Source organism: Lacerta agilis, chromosome 6, assembly GCF_009819535.1.
Source record: "Lacerta agilis isolate rLacAgi1 chromosome 6, rLacAgi1.pri, whole genome shotgun sequence".
Taxonomy (NCBI): domain Eukaryota; kingdom Metazoa; phylum Chordata; class Lepidosauria; order Squamata; family Lacertidae; genus Lacerta; species Lacerta agilis.
In genome coordinates this window covers 33027270-33048932 of record NC_046317.1, presented here as the reverse complement: position 1 = coordinate 33048932, position 21663 = coordinate 33027270, and the positions used below count along the sequence as shown (strand labels likewise).

At 38.6% G+C, this 21663-nt stretch overlaps 1 protein-coding gene across 13 annotated transcripts in view; it reads left to right on the top strand.

The window, feature by feature from the left end:
* The window catches only part of LRRC7 (leucine rich repeat containing 7), a 163312-nt gene that overhangs the window by 11312 nt on the left and 130337 nt on the right, over positions 1-21663 (top strand). For 12 of the 13 annotated variants that reach the window (XR_004426820.1, XM_033151838.1, XM_033151829.1 and 9 more), the window contains exon 2: positions 6021-6074. The exons of the other annotated variant lie outside the window; for it this stretch is intronic. Coding sequence is in view for 11 of the 12 variants with exons in the window: in XM_033151838.1 (XP_033007729.1) it covers positions 6059-6074 (16 nt within the window). In the remaining variant the exon portion in view is untranslated. The remainder of the gene's footprint in view (positions 1-6020; positions 6075-21663) is intronic. 13 annotated transcript variants of the gene reach the window in all.

Genomic DNA, 21663 nt, shown 5'->3' with positions numbered 1-21663 from the left:
ATAGGAAATAAACTGCAGCAGAATCTGATTGTTTTGGGGGTTTTATGGCACTGAGTTTGTGCAAACTTAAATCTGCTCTGTAACCTGGGGGTATATAATGTTTTAGTGTTATACCTTTTTGACATTTGAATTGTGTGGCTTTTAACTGCAAGCACTCTAGGACAGTTTAAAGGTTTTATTTCTTCACAAGGTGATCCACTGTCTTTGCAAAGATTTAAGATCTATAAAGTTGTTCTGTAATGTTACAATGTGCAGCAAACACTGAAGTAAATGGGCTAACATACTTCGTAATCTCACAATTTAAATTCCGTGGTTAGCTAAAATTTTGACAGTTAGTTGCAGAAAACAAAAGAAGCTGAAGGGTAAGAAAGAAAAGGGATGAGATCCAAATTTTAGAGGCAAATTATAAAACTGATAATGTGAAAAATGGAGCTGGATTTGTAGCAATAATGTACTGATGCTGTGTTGTACAGAATCAAAAACATTGCGGCATTTATTTGGGATATTACAACTGCACTGAGCATGGGTTGGTCTGTTCGTTGTGCTTAACTCCTATTGGAATCAATGTGAATTAAGTCATTACTAAATTTTCATGGTGAGTTCATTGGGACCTAAGTGCTGGTAACTTAGTCTGAATCCAACCTATTATCTCTACCTACACATATTTTTGATGCAGGTCCAATACTGTTAGGATTGCATCATGATGATAATGAGAACTTGGGGATAGCCCCGAAAGTAGTCTGCTGTGCTGAGGTATCTTTCCATCCCTTTCCTCTGTAACTTGCTCACATAGGTATCTAGAACAGGGGTCAGCAAGGTTTACCGGCCATAGGCCGGATCAATCCCATGGAGATTGTCCATGGGCCGGACATGTGCAGCGTGATGCTGGAAATCACGTCTGCGCATGTCCGCAGCGCCGTAAATCGCTTCTGCGCATGCCCAGACGCCAAAAATTGTGCCTGCGCAGAAGTGATTTTTGGCGTCTGGACATGCGCAGACGCGGTTTCTGATATCTGCGCGTGTGCAGATGCCATTTCTGGCACCACTCGGCAAGTCCCCGCACTGTGCGAGCAGCTCGGTTTGTGGGCGGCTTGTGGGCCGGTAAAATGGTCTTCATGGGCCGCATCCGGCCCATGGGCCGGAGGTTGCTGACCTCTGATCTAGAATATGACTACAGTAGGCCATTAAATCTGCAACTGAGGCAGGTGTTGCCTCATTCCTAACAGAGAGACTTTGCCTTCCCACCAGAGTGAAGACATGATGTATCTATTGAGTACAAAGGACATTTATTAATTAAATGATCTTCAACAAGCAAGCAAACATGAATGTAGACACAGTATCATTTGAAGCCATTGGAAAGCAAACAGGACTTAACAAGGATCAGAAATTTTGCCCAGACTCCAGTCTACATGACCAAAACATTCTTTTAGTAGTATTAGCCAAACAAGCAAATGCAAATCTGTTGAATCATTGTTCAAACTGATTGTTTGAATCAGCCAAAACCAATTTCCCAGTATGGAGTATGTGAAAAAACACAACCCCCCCCCCACTAGCCAATAAAGCTATCAGCTACTCCCATACTGGTATCAAATAGCAGGACTAGCTGGTGCCCCTGTGCTAGGAGAAGCGGAAAGTGCAGAGAGTTAGGCTGCTATATATAGGCCAGCTCCTGCCTTTTGTTGATGGGCAGTGTATGGTGCCCCATGTGTCAGGATGCACACACATACTCCTAAATTGTATGTCTCTACCCCAGATGCAAGAAGTGTGGCAAAATCAGCCTCGCTGTAGCAGTATGGACCAGCATTTTCCCAAGGATAAGACCAGTCATAAAACCAGGCCACATCTAGCAGCAGTTCCTACTTTAATGTTCTGTTTTTTTCTCAGATGGACTTAAAAGAAGCAACATAATAGTCCTATTGAGAAAAGGAAGTAACATAATAGTTGCGTTAAGAAAAAGAACTTTTGTTGATAGTTTTTCTCTTTTTGAAACTCTGGGCTTTAGTCCTATAATAAAATTAATCCCCTCACCTAAACTTCTGGGGCTTAACTGCTAGTTGCTTTGTTACTTCTGGTATGAAAACATCAGTAAAGACAATAATAGTGCAGAGAGAGAGAGAATATATATATATATTAGAAGTATCTGATATGCCAAAGGGCAAAATTTATTAGGGTATTAGAATAGCAGTAGGTAAACTAGTTCTTCTGGGATTGTGAAATTGCACAGTTTATGCAATAGGAGTCCTCCCTCCTAAATCTGCTCCAGAGGATCCCCCAACCCTCTGGAGCAGATTTTTTAATGTGTGGGGGTTGCAGGGGGAGAGGAGGGTGAAGTTCTGTTGTGCAAGCAAAAGTCTGTTGACTGAATGGAATAGCAGCAATGGATACAACTCAAAATTTGTAAATATGCTCTGTTTTAAAATAAACTATTCAAATTTCATGAGTTACTATATTACATAGAAGTATAAATATAAACTAGTTAAAATGTTGTAAAATCTTGCTCATTCCGTAATAAGCAAACTGATAGCATGTATCAATTGGAAGTGCTATTTTTATTAGGCTTAAATTTAGTGTCAAAGGGACTTTCATATTTAGCTTTTTCCATGATATTTTAAGATGTCTGTTTGAGCTTTTAGAGTATTCCTGCAAATATACTAATAAACTAATTTAAAGTAGACTTTTAAAAAAAATGTGTTTGTTTTTTTAAAAAAACCTTTACATCTCTTTCAACATAATTTGTAAGCACACACACACACGCCCCTCTTTGCTTAGTCAACTTTCATTAAAAAATTCCTTATGTCCCTACTTATTGAAAAAAGGAGACCGATTTCCTTGCCTCACAGTAATTTACTACAGGCCAAGACACTAAGAACAGGGACATGATTTTATTAATTAGATTCCTTTCTTTTCCTTAAGGGAGGCAATATACCTGTTTTTTTTTCAAAACAGTTGTGATTTTTTAGCTTGCCAGCTATAAATTTTATCCTTTGTTTTGTTTTAGTTATTGTTACTGTTTATGAAAAATCTTAATCAACTACTATTCTTGAAAATCTTGGAATTTATTGGATTACTAAACACTTGCCAGGTAGCACAGCTCGCAACTAAGTTTAGGTAGAGTATGATGGAATATTTCTTTTCTAAAATAGTGTACTAGGAAACCGATACCTGTTGTGACTAAGGTCATAGTACATGTAATTACAAGTGATATTTGTTCTGGGTGAAGTGGCCCTCTGTCACAGCTGCTGAAGCAAGTAAAGTAGGTCTATATTATCAATTACTGTATTAATAGTTTAGTGCTCATCAGAGTTTGTTTATGCACCCAGGAGTTTCATTACTGGAGAGGTATTTGTGCTTGTTTGGAACTTGTAGATTGGGCTGCATAGGAAGATGTAAGCTTCAGTCAAGTGGAGAAAAGGGTGTACTTCTTGAGTACAAAGAAATGTGCTGTTTTAGAGAATAGGCCATATGATTGCCCTAGAGAAATTGGTATAAGTTACCTGCTAGCTTATGTCCTTATCCTTTGGACTTATTGTTTTATGTTGATGCTGCTGGCAAATTCCTGGAGCTTGTGTCAACTTCCTTGGAAACTGTTGCATAGTAATTTACTTATTAAACTTTCTTCCCCTTTCACTTTATTATTTCCATTTTCTTTATGAATATCATAAATACTTCTGATGCACATCATATATACATGATTTGGCATATGGGAAGGAGGAGAGCCTCGGAGTTCTCATAAATAGACAGTGCTGTATTTATTAACCAACATTGTGCCATTTCAGGGGCTCTCAAAGGGGGTCCTAATATATATTATTTTAAAACTGTAAAACTCTTGCAATATATTAAAATTCAGACTTAAATCCAGTTGCAATGCTTACAGTGTTTCAACATATCTAACCTTGTGCGGAAAATACAGCAGCAGTAAATTGATGTAGTTTTCAGGACTGTTCCAGATTAGCATCTAACCCACAAGGCTGAACATCAAAACACAAATTTATTTCCAAGTGGAACAAATGAGAGTAATACTCTTCACATCTTCTCAAGAGTCTACTTATACAACACAGGCAGGTGTTGCAGGTCAGAGAAAGCAAAAATAAATATTCTATTCAGATGACTTGGTTTCAAGGGGATTTTTACAACTGAAAGAAACTAGGTCAATACAAATGGAGTAGTCAGAAGTTCAGATTTGCATGTCATTCAAAGTGTATTTTTATTTGACTGTTTTATCAACATATCTCTCAACTAGCTATCAAAACTATGAGTACAATCCTGACAAAATAAAAAAAATTAAGTGCTACTGATTTCAGTGCAAGGCTTAAGCTTAATGTTCTCACATTAAAAGGCTGGTATGGGCTATTTCACATTACATTAAATTCAATCGCTCAACCTTCAATATGATCATTTCACTTATGAATCATAGAGATAGTAGAAAGAGAAACAAGGGAGAAAATTACACAAAGGTTTATTGCACTTTCAGCCTAGGATCAGGTCAGTACTAGGACAAGTCATCTCCTAACAACCTATAGCTTCCTCATATGTATGCTAATCCTTGAAAGCCACTGCAATTTAACCCAGTCCTTAACATGCTTGCAGTACAAGCCTTTCATGACTTCTTGAGAATTGGATCTGACAATGTTGCTTGTGTGTGTTAGGGAGGAGGGAGTACCACTGGTTGGTGACATGTCATGCTCCTTCTAGGGTAGTTTGTCCACCTTTGGTCCCCACCCTGCACTCAGCTCTCACTTGTAGCTCCTAGAAGCTGTCAGCATGCGACAGCACTGATAGGTCTTAGATCCTCAATGAATTAGGCACTTCCCATGCATGTGAAGACAGGCTCTGGTAGATTGAGACTAATAGTGGGTCTAGTGGTCAATAAGACTGGTTCTGCACATGCTGTAGGGGGAAGTGAGGGGTAGATGGGGCTCGTCAACCTGGGAAGGTAGCTACTCTAAGAGAAGGTGCTGAACCTAAACCTCCACTGCATTGTGGGATATCTTCAGTAGAAGAAGAGGCTAAGGAGTAAACCCTACACAGATCTGCAGTGAAGTCCCTAAGATGGTTGGATGGTGCCTTGTATGCCTCCTCCTGGCAACTCCTGCAGCCAAGCTGGTGCCAAATGTATTGCTCTGCTTTCCTTCGGACCATTTCCACGAGACTGAAAGGGAGGTCTTGTCATCTGGGCAGCCCAGGAGCTCCATACACAAGCTTGCGCCATACACTTTGCTGCTACTAACATAGCAGTTTGACTTCACCCCCAGAGGCACCCCTCATTGTCTCTTGAGATGCCAACGAAACAGAACAGAACACAGAATTCTGAAAATTAAGTTTGGCAGCTCGAATGTGTGGGAACAGGAAGTAAATCTCAAATGAAGTAGTCCTTCAAATGAACATACAATCCTAAAAATGCTTACTCAGAAGTAAGTACTAACACTTGGGAGGGTTTACTTCAACTCCCATATTCCCTAGCTATTGGCCCTGCTGGCTGGGGCTAGAGGGGCACAGATTCTCCTTCTCTGACTTACATGTACTTGTGTATAGAATTGCAGCATTGCCATACTTGCATGGGTAAAAGAAAACAAGGGAAAAGAGAACTGAAAGGGGCAAGAAAGAAATTTCTATTTTTTTCAATCATAGAAATCTTCATTGTTTAGGACCAACATGAATGTAACTCTCTAATGTGAATTATCTGTCATTTAATATCTGCTTTATAAATCTGGATGGAATAGAGTTAATTTGTTTTACTTTTGCTAGGAAAGATTGAAAATCTTTTTAATTGGATTTCTTGCATGCTTTAAGTGATGACATCCATGCTTTTATCCACAAAATAAGGGACTGTATTTTATGGCCTCATTCTCTCACTTTGATCAGAACACAGTCCCAAACTAATTAAGCACAGATAATAAAATACTCTCAGAATGTGCACCCTGGCTCAGTGCCACTAAAAGAGCTTGCACTCATTTCTGTAGTTCGGTTTTCCAGGGCACTGTCTGATGTTAGTGCATTGGTATGTTTGTTTTTGTCTACAGGTTCACAACTTATTTCTACTCGATATTAGGAGCAAAAAATGATGGAAACTCTGGGTAAGAACAAGATGGTTTTCAACTATTTACATATATTGGTTTTGCAAGTAACGTTGATATGATGTTTCTGTAGCACTTACCTAATTGTTAAGTAATATGGTGATAAGGATAATATTAGCACACCATTTAGATTATTCAAATTGTGTCTCATTCCAGGCAATTCCCCTACTTGTTCTAAATTCTTCAAATTGAAATAATATCTGATGCAACTCTGGTTTATCTGTGCAGCTATGCATTTGAACAAATCTGTTCCTCACTCTGTGTTCAGATTATGTATAGTGAAGAAGATGATACCAAGGTTAAATACCTATAGTTCTCTTTTTGTATCATGATTCACAATGTGATTTGTAAGGTAGAATTACATCATTACATGGGAACATGACTGCTGAAGTCATGAACTGGTAATTTGTTCCCTAAAACTAGTTGAAGCAGCCAGAGGTGTCAGAGCACATGCATTTTAAACCTTTGATTTCACATGCTTCTGGATTTGAGGGCTGCTTAACCCAATAAGGATTAAGAGCATGCATAACCATGTGTAAATGGGAAATGGACTCTGTTAGTCACTCTGTTGTCTACAGGAACTACACTGTGGCTCTGTTAGGAGCTGCTTTGGAATTGCCATGCTTTGTTACTCATTTTTTTAAAGAGCGTCTCCATGACATCATCACCAAACCGTTATTTGCCGTTTCCACTGTGACTCTTCTATTTTGTTTAAAATCACAGCAAATCCAGCCACATGCTACTATTCAATTCTTTCCCACCCAACTTCAAGGTGCATTTTGCCTTAGGACCCCTTTTCCATTGTCTTAAGAAGCATGGTTTTGACTTGTGCACTCATATATGTATGGGTGAACTATATGTCTACTTAAGCACACCTTCACATTATATTTCCCATGGATGCCATTTTATTAGCATGTTTTAAAATCAAATCTAAATTTGTAGTAAATTTTAATTTCTACTAAACTCCCTTTAAAAGAACAACAAACAGTATTTTTACTTTTTGTAATAAAAATGATTAAAACCCACTTCACATGAAGCTGTTATAGTGACCTATACTTTTGGGGGGGGCGTGTAGGGAGGAAATCCTTCATATTACAGTAATAGTAAAATAACTGTTTCATATATGTGAAAGTAACTCTGCAATTGCACCTTAGTAAATTGTATTTTAGTGCAAATTATAGAACTTATAAACTGATTTTTAAAATGGTGTCCTCAGAATTATTAAAAATCTTTCACACTAACCTTTACTCAGACTTGTCCATGTGATGGTCAGGTAGCAGCCGTCCCTCTACTTGTTGTGTTGAAAAAGAAAATCATAGGATGTCTGAAATTTGATATGTTTGACATAGGATTGCTGAACACATACAGGATGTATTATTCATCCTTGCAGCAGTTTCATAGTTTCCTGAAGCCATATTTTGGCATAAGCAGCATAAATGGTTGTAGTGCCATCATTTTGAAAATTCAAGGCTATCTGTTTTAAGCAGTTCTTTAACCAAATTTGGTTTCTCAGATTTTTATTTATTTAGTTATTTATATACTGCTTTTTAGGCAAATCCACAAAATGGTTTACTTCTTAAAAAAAAAAAACAACCCACAACCATCAATAGCAAGTATATAATAAAACAGCCAAGACAACTTAAAAAGAAAAAGAACCTTTTTTGAAAGCCAAATCTTACCTCCCCTAAGGACAAGATGACCCTTGAATGGCCCTGTGGTGGCAGTTACAGGGGGACAGCTCAGCTAAATTACCAGAATCTAGAATCTCTCTTCTTCCCCAAGGATGAGATGTTTCTTGAGTTACTCTTTGATGGCCACTGGAGAAGGATATAGAAATAAAACAAATTCAGCAGTCCTATTCTGTGCAGCAGTTCTGATCACACTCTTTGCTGCAGATGTCTTTTTTTATTTGAATGGAATACAGGCAGCAAGCATGAGCAGTTCAAACAAGGCATATATTGTAGATTGAGCTAGCTCTGAAATTCATGCTTTTAAAACTGCTCATGCTTGCTGTATAGTCACTAAGATTTTCAGATATCTTGCTAAGATAGATAGACGAGTGAAGTTGCTGTTATTCCCAGATTGCAGCTAATAAAATTTGTATGAGGGAGATCGTAACTCTATCGCTTATAAAAACTGCACACCCAGCAAAAGCATCGTCAAGACCTGTTTGTATCAGTACAGATAGAAAAAAACTTGCAAGTGTCTCCATTTATGCGATACCCATGGTTTAAGTTGCCTCACAGTAATTTTCAGGATGCATTCTAAAATACCCTGGGAATTCAAAGTGTTTGATTAACATAAACTATGAAGGCTTGCTTTTCTATTTTCTCTAGGTATAAAACCGCATCTTATCCTATGCCTAATTCCTTAGAAATAAATCCAATGGTTTAGTGGGGTTTACTTTCATACAACAGCATTAAGGGTTGCAGTATTAATTTCCCTGCCACCATTACACTATATTGCACTTGACTTCACAAGTAACTAGAGATGTGGCTATTTGCAGTTGTTTTAGCAGTGACCCATCACGCTAAAGGCACAGCCAACAAGACGCTTTATCACAGACTGAGAAAATCAACAGGAGCAAGTGAATTATGGATAGTGGTGTTGTACAGCCGAAATATAGTCCATTTCAACATCCTTTTATAGCAAAGTATTATAATGACTTAATACCTTTCTTGTGGCAGCATTTACCCTTTTGGAACTTCAGACAAATGCCTTATCTATTGCCTTTTTGGTGCCTACTGTAGACCTTCATTTTTCAGCAAGCCTTGTCCTAGTCTGTATCTGAATTGGGACAGAAGTTTTTATTGTTTAATCACCCTGGGATCTTCATGGGAAGCAATTCATAAATAATAATGAAATGAAATGAAAGTAAAATAAATAAATGAACAAACTTTGTTGGATGCCACCCCTACATCTCTGTCAAATATAGATAACATTCTAGTGATTGCAATCTCTGTCTTCCAGTTCAGTGACAGGCCAGGTGCTAGCCATGGTTTGTACTGCTCCAATTTCCATCTTCAGTTTGGAATAAAGCCTATAAATGTGCTGGCATACAGACCCCATGGTGTTTACAGGGGAGATGATAAAGTGGAACAATGATTAAATGCAAGAGTTGATCAGCAAGATGATGATGATGATGTGTGTGTGTGTGTGTGTGTGTGTGTGTCAGTGTCAGTGTCTGAGAGAGAGAAAGATTGTGTTGTTACTCTCCCATTTTCCCAACTGTCTTGTAGAATATAGTACTGTTATTTTAAAATTTTATTTAGCACTTTAGATTAACTTTTAGGAACAGAAGGCAGTGAATAAAGCTCTGGAACAAGAACCGTATGTCAACAAATTAAGCGTGATGTTCTCAAGCTGCTACTCGTAAGAAACTCAGTGTTAATGTAGTTAAATTTTAAACCAGAATCAGTTTTTTTGTTTGATTAAACATGAACTATCATTTGAGAGAACCTTGTTAAGAGACAAATTCATAACTATTTCAATGTATCTTGAACATACTTTTATAATTTTGAAGAGGCTGGCCCAATACATTTTGCTGCTTCAGGCAAAGAACAGGGCCACCCCTCCCAGTTCCATCTAGAGCAGTTGACCAATTTGGCAGTTAAATCTTATTTCAGCACTGGCAATGGGACAGCATCCCCAACTGTACTTGAGAGCAGCTTCACCAGTGGCAGCAGGTGTCATGTGAGAAAAACAATGCAAATGCATATGTGATGCCCACTGAAATGTAAGTCCTTTGCTTGCTAGCTACCTCTCGGCTTGCTCACTTGGTTGTAGGCCTTAATGGTGCTGTAGGTGCCACATTGATAGAAGGCAACAGCAGGATGAGGCTGCCAGCCAGTGTTGCTATCATTGCAGTGCTGACTTTGGACAATGCAAATGGTTACCGGGGGGGGGGACAACTTGGGATGAATTGCTCCCCAACCTCAGCATCCAGTGCCCAAATAGCCATTTGCTAATCTTCCTATTGGTAGCACTGGTCCTGTGGAGAGGTGAATGTAGGATGTGTGAAAATAATACATGCCTACATATGCTGAGAAATTCAGTACTGTATACAGATGTGTATGTTTCAGGCAAGGGAAGCTTTGAAAAAGTAAGAATCCTTGGAAGATAGAAGGGTTAGCTTTATAGCTCTTGCAAAAATACTGCTGAATTGGATACATTGCACATTGTTTGCATAGTAATGGGAGACAGAACAACTAAATTATTAGGAGAACCTTTCATTTTTAAAGTTAATAAAATATTGTATGCATCAGAGTGGGTAGGAAAGATGTTATTTCTAATTACATCACTGAGAGTATCCAGTAGGTGACCTTGGCACATTCCATCTGCTATTGTCACCTTCTCTGAGATACAAGCCATTAAGTCAACATGTCCAAGACTACAATTTTCCAAAATCAGCTGAAATTCAAGAGAAGATACGTTGACAGCATGCAACTTAAATGGATGTGTATATTTGTATACCCAAGAGGCAAATCTCAACTAAGGGCAAGAAAACCTTAACATTACTTCATTTGAAACAAAGTTCTTCCTTCGGGACTCTCTTGAACAACCAATTTCACACTGTTTCAAATGTTACCATGTTCAGTTGTGATGCTCCTGTAATTGGTGCTCTGTAATTGCTGTTCTTCCCACCTTTCAAGTCCCAAGTAATATGTTTAATGTCAATGCCGTCAGCTTTTCAGCAGGAATTGGAAGTTTGGTACCAGATTGAAAACTCCAGAACAGTGTAAATTTATTTGCCTAGCTAACATGGCCAGATATTTATGGTATTAGAAGCTAGAATTGGAAGAATTACCTCTTGGGGTTGGGGAAGTTATGCTTTGTTGTTTGTTTTGTTGAAGCCAAGTATGTTAATGGGAAGTATATATTCAAAGCAATGTTCATACATAGGATTTTTTTTCAGTTTGCCTTTTCTAAAGAGTCAGTCAGTTAAAAATAAGTAAATCACTATGTTTTTATAAAGAGCATAATAATTGCTATTTTTTCCACAGGGTTACTTGTTTGTCCATGGCTCTTACTAAGCCTCTGGGAGTGTAGTTAAAAGGGCAAGGTTCTCATTTGCATTTGTACCTCTGCCTTCACTTAGAATATATAGCATTCATCATATGTACATCTTTTCACAGCCTTGAGGCATTGGCAGAACTGCCTATTTTAAGGTTAATGTTTGTTGAGAGGCCAAGGGGCTACATTCTTAGTACAAAAGCTTCATGCCAGTTTCTATTTTTGGTGATCCAGGATCTCAGTTCTTTGCGTCATTTTGTTGTAATATCAGCATAAATGTATATTAGTAGCCTATCCTTTTATTTGAAGTTCACATCTGAATTATTAGTGCCTTTAAGTTTACATATTCAGTCAATATTTGTATTTTTACAGTTAGCAATGATATATTGCTAAAGGCTAGCTGTTCATTTTTTACTTTCTTGTTTCCCCCACCCTCACCCCGGTCTCCATCTATTATAATAGACCCTGTGGAACTTACACTGTAGTTGAATCCATCTTTTTACTGTTGTCCTTTTCTGTTTTGGAGCCAAGATTGATTTGAAATTATCATAATTAGTGAAGTAATCATTTTTAAAGTCTTGAAAGATCTGAATAAATGGTTTCTTAATACGTATTCCTCCTGCCAGTTGGCTATTTCTTATTGATTACTTTCATTTTCTGGCAGTCAGATATTTGTGAATGTGTAAGAACATTATAGCAAACATGAAATAGTGGCAGTTTTGTTTTTGTTATATATATACCTATAATTTGTGTACTGACTTTTTATATTGAGGTTGTTGTTGTTCAGTCGTTCAGTCGTGTCCAACTCTTCGTGACCCCATGGACCAGAGCACGCCAGGCACGCCTATCATTCACTGCCTCCCGCAGTTTGGCCAAACTCATGTTAGTAGCTTCGAGAATACTGTCCAACCATCTCATCCTTTGTCGTCCCCTTCTCCTTGTGCCCTCCATCTTTCCCAACATCAGGGTCTTTTCCAGGGAGTCTTCTCTTCTCATGAGGTGGCCAAAGTACTGGAGCCTCAACTTCAGGATCTGTCCTTCTAGTGAGCACTCAGGGCCGATTTCCTTGAGAATGGATAGGTTTGATCTTCTTGCAGTCCATGGGACTCTCAAGAGTCTCCTCCAGCACCATAATTCAAAAGCATCAATTCTTCGGCGATCAGCCTTCTTGATGGTCCAGCTCTCTCTCTATATTGAGGTGGTTCACAACAAAATGCAGTTGACAATAAGAAGATAATATATCAAACAAAACAATCCATTTTGGTTAAAAAGCAGCAATAAGGTAGAAATGCTTAAAGGCTATAGCTTTAAGAATGTCTGCAGAAACGTAACTCATTTTGAAACCCTTTTTTAAAAAGTAGGAGCAACTCTTTGGGGAGGCCAGTCCACATTGTAGGCACCAGCCAAATGTATATTGCTGGATTGGAACAATGTGCCATCAATTTAAAGAAATTAAGCTAACACTCACATAGGGTCTCTATGCTGGGTAGAGCAGCAAGACAATTGTGTGTCTTGAGGTATAAGGCTTCATAGACATTTAAAGCAAAACAAACACAAATGTTACTTAAGGTCAATAGTTTTGAAAAGATGTTCCAGAAAAAACTCCTTATTTAAAAAAGTTATCCATAAGAACAAAAAAAATAACACTGCTACTAAAATCAATATTGGCTCAAATCAATCCTAAACCTAACCAAGCCAATACATGCTAACTTGTCCCCCTCAATTTAGCATCTCAGTCCTCTTGCAGCCTCTCCCTAGCTTCATTCTTCTGTAGTACTGCATTTGTTCACTGTCCCTCAGACCTTGTGCGGGGCCGGACTATATTTTGGAAAAAAAAAAGAACAAATTCTTATGCCCCGCAAATAACCCAGAGATGCATTTTAAATAAAAGCACACCTTCTACTCATGTAAAAACACCAGGCAGGCCCCACAAATAACCCAGAGATGCATTTTAAATAAAAGGACACATTCTACTCATGTAAAAACACGCTGATTCCCAGACCGTCCGCGGGCCGCATGTAGAAGGAGATTGGGCTGCATCCGGCCCCCAGGCCTTAGTTTGGGGACCCCTGATATAGGTAGTACACAGCCATCATAACCATTTTAGATAGTAACCATTGATGGCTCAATCTTTCATTAATTTGTCCTTTTAAAGGCAACCAAGTTTCCTAATGAGCCCTAAGATAGAATTGGACTTTTTCAGATGTGCCACACACTGCATTGACATTTTCATCCAGCTATCCACTGCAACTCCAAGTTCTGTTTCTTGGTCAAACACTCCTCACTTAAGGCTCCATAAGTTAGCACTCCCCCATCCCAAGTGAATCACTTTACGCTAGGATAAAGGTGACAAGAAGCCTTGTCGAAGAGTTTTAATGTAATATTGTTAACTTTCCATTGTATAGATACCTTCATATAACATTTTCTATATATATATATATATATTTTACATATTGTTTATGTGAGTAAAAGACCCTGACCCTAAAAGGTATGGCGTACTCAAATGTGAGTGTATTATAGAAATCTATGGAATTAAAATATATACAGTATCCTCTTTTTTTCCTTTATCTCTAATGTGAGTTAATTCTTCCTTTTGTAGTATGTAGCATATCTAAGGGATATGCAAGACAGCCTTTGTGTCAGATACCCTGCTATTATATCTTGCTTTTTCTTCATATAGCCTGAAGTTTTCTAGTCATCCGTAGTATATAGAAAATATTTAGTTGAATATCTAACTGCCAACTTTTTTAAGTTAGTCACTTCTATTGAGCAGGTAATCTGTTCACTGTAGCTGTCTATTTTTACACCTGGAGCAAACACTGGGTGCAGACTTGTCTAATCAGGTTATTTTAAGGTAACAGCCTATTTCTTTTTTTCTTCACTCAACCATCTCAGATTAAAATTATGATGGCCGAAATAAAGATGTGGAATGTTAAAACGTTCTCATAATAGAGGCTTGTCCTGATTGTCACCCTGTAGTGTTAGATTATACAAGTAGATTCCCATGTCATAGTTGTAGTAGTAAACACACAGACAGAAAAAAAATGGCCTGTGTTTTTCTACAAGCAAAGCATAATACTGCATGTTGCAGAGGCTTGATCCTTGAATTATGAAATCCAACCAGTCCTTTAAGTGGATAATATTGTAAGTGGAAGATTTGCCCTGAGGCTGATCGCTAAACATTCAAAGTTCTTTTTATGCCAAATACAGCAGCATGGAAACTAAAGCATGGAAACCCTCCTGCTACCTAAATCCTAGGGCTTGTGCCAGAGCAACATTTAATATATAATATGCATTGAAGCTCTAGGATAAAAATGTGTCTTTTATAGTTAACGTATAATGGAAATTTTTAGAATATAAAAGTGCTCATGACGGAATGGCTATTTACTTTTTCCAGTGTGATGTTTATTTTCGTTACTGTTAGCTGGGTTGTCATCATAGTCAATGGGCCTGCTTAATAGCTTTATTAAATAAGAAAAAGCTGTTTCTGTCTCATTTTATTGCATTAAAAGAAGAAAACATATGTGGCTGTTTGCTAATATATTGTTGCTGCTTTAATATGCTGGATGCAGGTGTGTGTTCTTGAACAGTGCATCCACACTAGATTGCGAACTTTATGTGTATGCCAGGGTTGATCATGCTTGAGACACACAGCATGGAAACTTTTCTTTGCAAAAGGAGAATGCAAGGATACCAGGATAAACAACTAGACCAAAAATGAAAGTTCAAAGCTTTATCTCCTAATCAAGTATTAAACAGCTTAGGTCTTTCTCTTCCTTGTGAAGAGAAGTCTTGGAAACAGAGATTTGAGTGAAATAATTATCCTACTAGCACAGTAACCCTAATCCTCCCACACACACCAATGATGGGATTTCCAGCTTGATAACCTAGACCAAACCTGCAGATTGAATACTATTCATTATACCTTAAAAGACAGCTGAAACATTTCCTTGCTGATATGCCCTATCTGGAGAAAGTGGCTCATGCATCAGTTACTTATGTCCTGCTATATATATGTCCCAGCAAATTCACACTCTTGCCTCAACAATGTCTACACTGGCTTGGTCATGCCCACAGAATGGAAGATAGCAGAATCTCCAAGGAAGGACATGCTCTATGGGGAGCTGGCTTCTGGCACCATGCCAATTGGCAGACAAACTCTGAGTTATAAAGATGTCTGTAAACGTGACATGAAGGCTGGCAACATCAACCCTGCCATGTGGGAATCCCTTGCAGACGACCGCAGTGCCTGGAGACAGTCAAGTTGGGTTTCCATTCCAGAGGAGAAATGACCGCTGGGAGGAGCACAGAGAGAAGAAACACCCTGGTGCATCTGCGGCAGTACAACTAGACTCCTTCATCTGCCCCAGATGCAACAAAGCTTGTCTGTCCCACATCAGGCTCAACAGCCACAGTGTGATGGCCTGGGACTCGGGCTCGGACTCAGAACCAGAGGAGTCTCAGTCTGCACCGGATCCTCTGCCTCAGACATCATCTGAACCAAGTCTGGGCCTGATCCTGAAGATCCCCAGTCTGCACAGGTTCCCCTGCAACAAGCGCTAGCTGGGCCGAGTCAGATGCAGAGAATACCTCGTTGCCTTTAGCTGGGCCTTCACCGACAGCTGTTCCACTACCGGCTGGGTCAGGAGAGGCTGAGGCGGCCCCTGAGTCTAGTAACTCACCGGCGTCTCCCGAGCTGCAGAGACTCAGGTCTGAGAGGAGAGACCTGAGTACTCACAGGAGGAGTGCTCGCCTTCAGGCGAGACAGGGTGGTGAGTCATCAGGGGATCGGGACCGGCCATTACCTTGTCAGAGATAAAAGGCTGTCAGACCCCGCCCAAGGTTGCGGGAGCAACATTGCTGTTTTCCAGATTCTGCCTGTGATCCTGTTCCTGACCTTGCCTGGTCTCCTGCCCTGTATCCTGCCTTGGCTTTGTCGGACTGACTCCTCGCTGACTCTTTGAACTCCGGACCGGACCTGGACCACGCTTTTTGGATGACCCTTGGGACCAGCACGCACAGCAGGAGCTGCAACCATGGTCATAGAAGGGATTTTTGTTGGAGTGGTGGGAGAACCTCAGATTTGTATAGATTTGTATTCATTCAGGGCGGAGCAGCTGCCCCTTCTTGTCCTCTCTTGGCTATGCCCATGGCTGCAACCATCCAACAGCTTGATCTCACCCCCAAAGGCGCACTCCTCCATTGTCTCCCAAGACAGGTGCCAACAGACAATGGTTACATCTAGAATATTGTGACATGCCCTACTTGGGCTGCCTTGGAAAATGGGTTGGAACCTACAACTCGTACATGATACAGCCACCTGATTCTTGCTGGTGTTAAGCGTTTGGAACACATACAAGTTGTCTGCCTTGTTGTTTCTGAGCCAAATATAAAGTATGGTATTGACCTTTTAAAGCCCCAAGGAGTTTGGGACCAGGCCATCTGAAGGATTGGCTATGAACCTGCCTAGCCTTTAGGATTGGTGTCAGAGTCCCTGCTCATAGACCTGCCATCAATAGATTGGCAGGCACTAAAGAGAGGGACATGGTCCATGTTTTATTATGTTTTAAATGGGTTTTGTAAAGAGCTGTGCTGGGATTCTATTACTTTATATCACTGATTGTTTTAATTACATTTGTTATTTATTTAAAATGTTGTACTGGATTTTATTTTTAACACCTGCTGTTTACTTTTGTAATTACTGTTTGATAAGGGCATTAATATCAACAAATGGAACCTAGTTAGTGTTCCCATGGCCTGGTGATCGTTGCCTTGGGGTAATGCAGAGGTGGGCTTTTTCACTCATAGCACCAGTATTTGGGAACTCTAGAATACAAGAGGCCTCATCAGTATTGGCTGTCTGCTGGCTTTTGAAGACACTCCTATTTACACAAACATTCCCTTCAACCGAATCACCTATTTTAATTGTTGTTTTAATAGAATTGGTTTATTTGTGTATTTTAGTTATGGATGTTTATATTTTAGTGATATAAAACTGTTTGTACTTCGTAAATTGTTCAGAAGAGTATCTTGGCATTAAGTGATAAATAAATAATATACCGGTATGTGGTTGCTTTAGTGAAATGGTTAACTATTGACTGCTTTAAATACTATATCTGTTCATTTGTTGTGTACCTGCTTTGTGAAGGAATGTCTTAAAAAGCAGGATATAAATATGTAAATAAACAAACAAGGTTTTGGCCATCACATTGCAACTTAAAGCTCTCGTTAAAGATTTCAAAGTTATGAATTTTGCCTAATAAATGCTTAATTAAGGCCATATGAGCTCCTTCTGTTAGGTGTTGGTTACTGCTCCTTTTAGGACGCGGGTGGCGCTGTGGGTTAAACCACAAAGCCTAGGGCTTGCTGATCAGAAGGTCGGCGGTTCAAATCCCCGCGACGGGGTGAGTTCCCGTTGCTCGGTCCCAGCTCCTGCCCACCTAGCTGTTTGAAAGCACGTCGAAGTGCAAGTAGAGAAATAGGTACTGTTCCAAGACTACTTTTTATTGTAATATGCTGATTTGTCAAAGCATAGGAACAGAATATGTTTAGTTTTTATGGCAACCAAGCAAGAGCTTTCTTTATTTAAAAAAAACTGTTTAATTTTGTTTGCTGAACATGTTACTTGCTTCATTATATACTGACCTTGGTCTAGGCCACTGTATTTATGAATAAAATTAACACAGAACTTGAGAGCGCTTGTCAGTACTATAGTGCAGATTAGCATTAAAAGCAGATTTTGAAAAAAGAGATAGCTCAGCAGGTTTTAGGATTAAACCACTGTAGCAATCAGGAACTAATTGGAAATTGGGATAGGAAAAGACTAATGTTAAAAAGGAGATCTTTAACACCTCTGAGTCAGCACTTGTAGTTAATCAGGCTCATCTCCTGGCAGAATACCTTGACAAGTTACTGGCTCAGCTCCTCTTTTCTGACAGACTTTGAAGGTCTGCTAGTCACACAACTAAAGATTTGTAAATGGATAGATTCAGATTTTGAAGTAACCAGATTTTCCAAGGAGTTTCATCCCTTTTAATTAACATTGATTCTGAGAATTGCGGAACAATGTGAAAGGAAGATATATCTTTGTCCAACTTTACTTTCATCAGCTGCTCCCAAACTTTAAAACCCCCTTCCTAGAGAGATTAGACTGGCTTCCCTCCTTGTCCTTCCATCAGCAGGTGAAGACTTCACAGATGTGTGCAAATTGACTCTTTTAAAGGAATGGGCTGGTGTTGTGATGTTTTTATTATAGTGCTCTGTGTGTTTTAATAGATCTATGTTATTTTTAAAAGGTAAAGGTAAAGGGACCCCTGACCATTAGGTCCAGTCGTGTCCGACTCTGGGGTTCTCCGCTCATCTCGCGTTTTAATTATTTCCCCCATGCTTATAGCTGCTTCTATTTTAACTGTAAGCTGCCTTACAGTGAATAGTGAAATGTTTTATAGTTCTTCATCTTGTATGTAATGATACTGCAGAATAAATAAGAGCTCTTCAGACAAGGTTACTTTGATTTAAAATGCATGTGAAGAGGGTTTTTTTTAGGTATACTGTGTGATATCTGATTGTTAATGAGCAGTGTGTAATTACAAGATAATTTTTGTTCATATTTTAATTAAAGGAAAGCAATAAAGAAACTGATAATCACCTGGTTTTAATGGAACCAATATATGACTGTGTAAACCAGCATATGTTTACTAAGCATGTATGACCCATTTGGGGCTATAGAATTTATGTAAATATTCTAAAATTGATATTTTTATTGCACAAGTGTTGCATGGTGGTATGTGTTGGTAGGAGTTCAAGAACTGGAAATGGACTTTGTTATTAGGTGGGCCCAAATGGATGTTGGTACTAAATCACTGTGCCAAGTAATCCTTTCCTTGTCGGAAGATCTTTTTGGTGGCAGTTTCATTAATGAGATTTCCATTAAGGTATGTTGTGTAGAAATAGTGTAAGCAGAGAAGTGACACAGAAATATTATCAGGAATGTAAATTCTTTGAAAGCTTGACTTTCTCAGGAATGTGAAAGTCCTATGCCTTTACCACAATATATGTTTTCCCTCTGTGATGGGAATTAATTGAGAGAGAGAGAGAGAGAGAGAGAGAGTAAATCAGTTATCCAACACTTAATTCATTCCGCTGGTTAAATGCAAGCTTAAACAAAGTGTTACTGGAAGCATTTACATTTGAACTTTAGCAGACCTATAGGATAAGGCTGTTCAGTTATAGTACTTTGCTGATACAGTGCAGTAGGTAGAATCAAGTTAATTAATGAGACATTCTTCACCCTACTGTATGAGTTTGCTCATGGCCATGCAAACAACATTCCAGCAGTTTTCTGTTTCTAAGGCTTCATTGTCAAATAGTTTCCTTCCTATTCACGGATTGAATAGAAGGAATAATAAAAATATTGTATAGGATGGATTATAATCAAGGGCACTAAGAGGAATGGTAGGTTCCTCTTTTTCTTACATTTTGGGTAATGGTCAAAGTAAGTACAAATCTTCAGGCAATGTAGGAAATCTGGTAGCAACTAATCATTCTGATTGTAGACTGATCTTAGTCCCTTGTGCAAAGAATCTGGCCTGAGAGCATTAAATACAATTAACTGAAATAAGCCCTTTTTTCTGTATTGAGCATGACAAGATCAATGTAACCTTACTGGTTCTCATTAACCTGAATTAAATTATATCTAGAGCAAGTGTTGGACCTGTCCTGGATAAATTCAGATTAATCAAAAACTCTGATTTAGGATAATAGTGTTTTTAAGAGTTTCATAGAGCCTCATCTTCTCAGCTTGGTAGTGTACCTTTCCTTATGTCTTACATAAAGCAGGATGAGTAGATGGAAAGATGAATCAAACTCTCTCCCTCTTTCAGTGGCTGCCCCCAATTATATAAAAGCTTAGACATCTACTCATCTCTCCCAATCTGATTAAAACATGGTTACAAATGTAATAATGTTAAGCATTTTAAGTTCATGTTGTCATTTTAAATTTCACATCAGCTGCTCCATTTTATATATTGAGGCAGCAATCCTGGAAACTCTTACTAAGATGTAAACCAAGTTTCACACAGTGGGACTTATTTCTGAGAATAGAAGCATAAGATTGCATTGTTAATCATTAAGCACTGTTCAAAACAGTTTGTAGTAAGGTCCAAGTACAGAAAATTTTTAAAATATGCAAATTAAAACGTTTAAAAATATCATAATAAAAAATACTTTCTTGGCAATAGCTAAACATTTCTTTTGCAAACTAATGAGTCTGCTCATTTGATTTTGTCTCAGCATGGTAGGTAGTTGTTTTCAAGCTCAGTATCTGAGGAGTGGTCCATTCTTAGCTGCTTTGTTTTGTTTTAAAAACCTAGTAAACTTATGCATGCCTTATTTTTCTATCTCCTTCCCTTTCCCTTTTTCCAATTTTAAATGTACTGGTATGTAGGATACAAGTTAAAATGTTCCACCTTATACAGGAATAATATTGGGTATTGGCAGATCTCCCTCTTTTTCCTGCCCCGCTGTCTTTTAGTAATATATATTTGCGACTTACTTGGATGATGGAGTGGTGATGAAGTGTATTTTTCTGCTATACTTTCCTGGGGAGAAATGATCTAACAATGCCAAAGTGGTATTGTTTGATGTAACATCAAACCATGGTTTAGCACTACATGAATGAACCTAGCTTTTTCCTGGTCTCATGCACTTTCCATGCCACCTCTAACATGCCAGAGCATTTTGTTTTGAATTTAGTTAACCACACCCTCTCATGTCATCCAAATTGGGGATTGTGGTATAACAATAAATAATCATTTAAATGTAATTAAATGAAAGTGGCAGCTTCCAGACTTTCCACCCTGGCCTCAAGAGGGTGGGAAAAGAGAGAGTATTAGAGGCTAGACATATTCATGTCTTCTGTATGATGTTTCCTGTAACATGGTAGTTTGTGCCTTTAATTGTCCTGATTTTGCTAATTTTAGTTCTTGGTCTTACCAACTATCCTGCTTGTGTTAACTCCAGATATAATGTGAGAATTATTTTTGCTGTCTTCTCACATCTTCTTTGAAATAAAATAGCTCTTGGGTTCCTTTTTTGTTTCAGTTTCAAATATTCACTGTGTTAACGTGAAGCTAAGTGAATGTTGCATTTCCCCCCTACAAATTATCTCATGGTTCCAAATGTTGTTGTTCAGTCGTTCAGTCGTGTCCAAATACACGCATGCAAATCCCAGAGAAACATTGACCACTTAAACTTTCAGAACGAGGCAGTTGCTACCTTGTGTGGAATTGCCACTTATACACAGTCCCCCTGTTTTGGACAAGCCTGTTAATCAAATTTGCAAACATCTGGTGACCACATCACCCAGAAGCCCTGTTATGAGCTGAAATGTCAAGTGGCCACCAGGGAGAGAAAGGGAAGATTAGAAGTAAAAAGGTTCTAAAGAGCCAAAGCAGTAAAGTGGATAATGATATGAATGTATAATATTAAATGGAAAACAAATAAAAATTATATATATTTTAAAAAAGTAAAAAGGCTTCTCCTGTTTGAATTTTATCCACATATATGGATGAAAGGA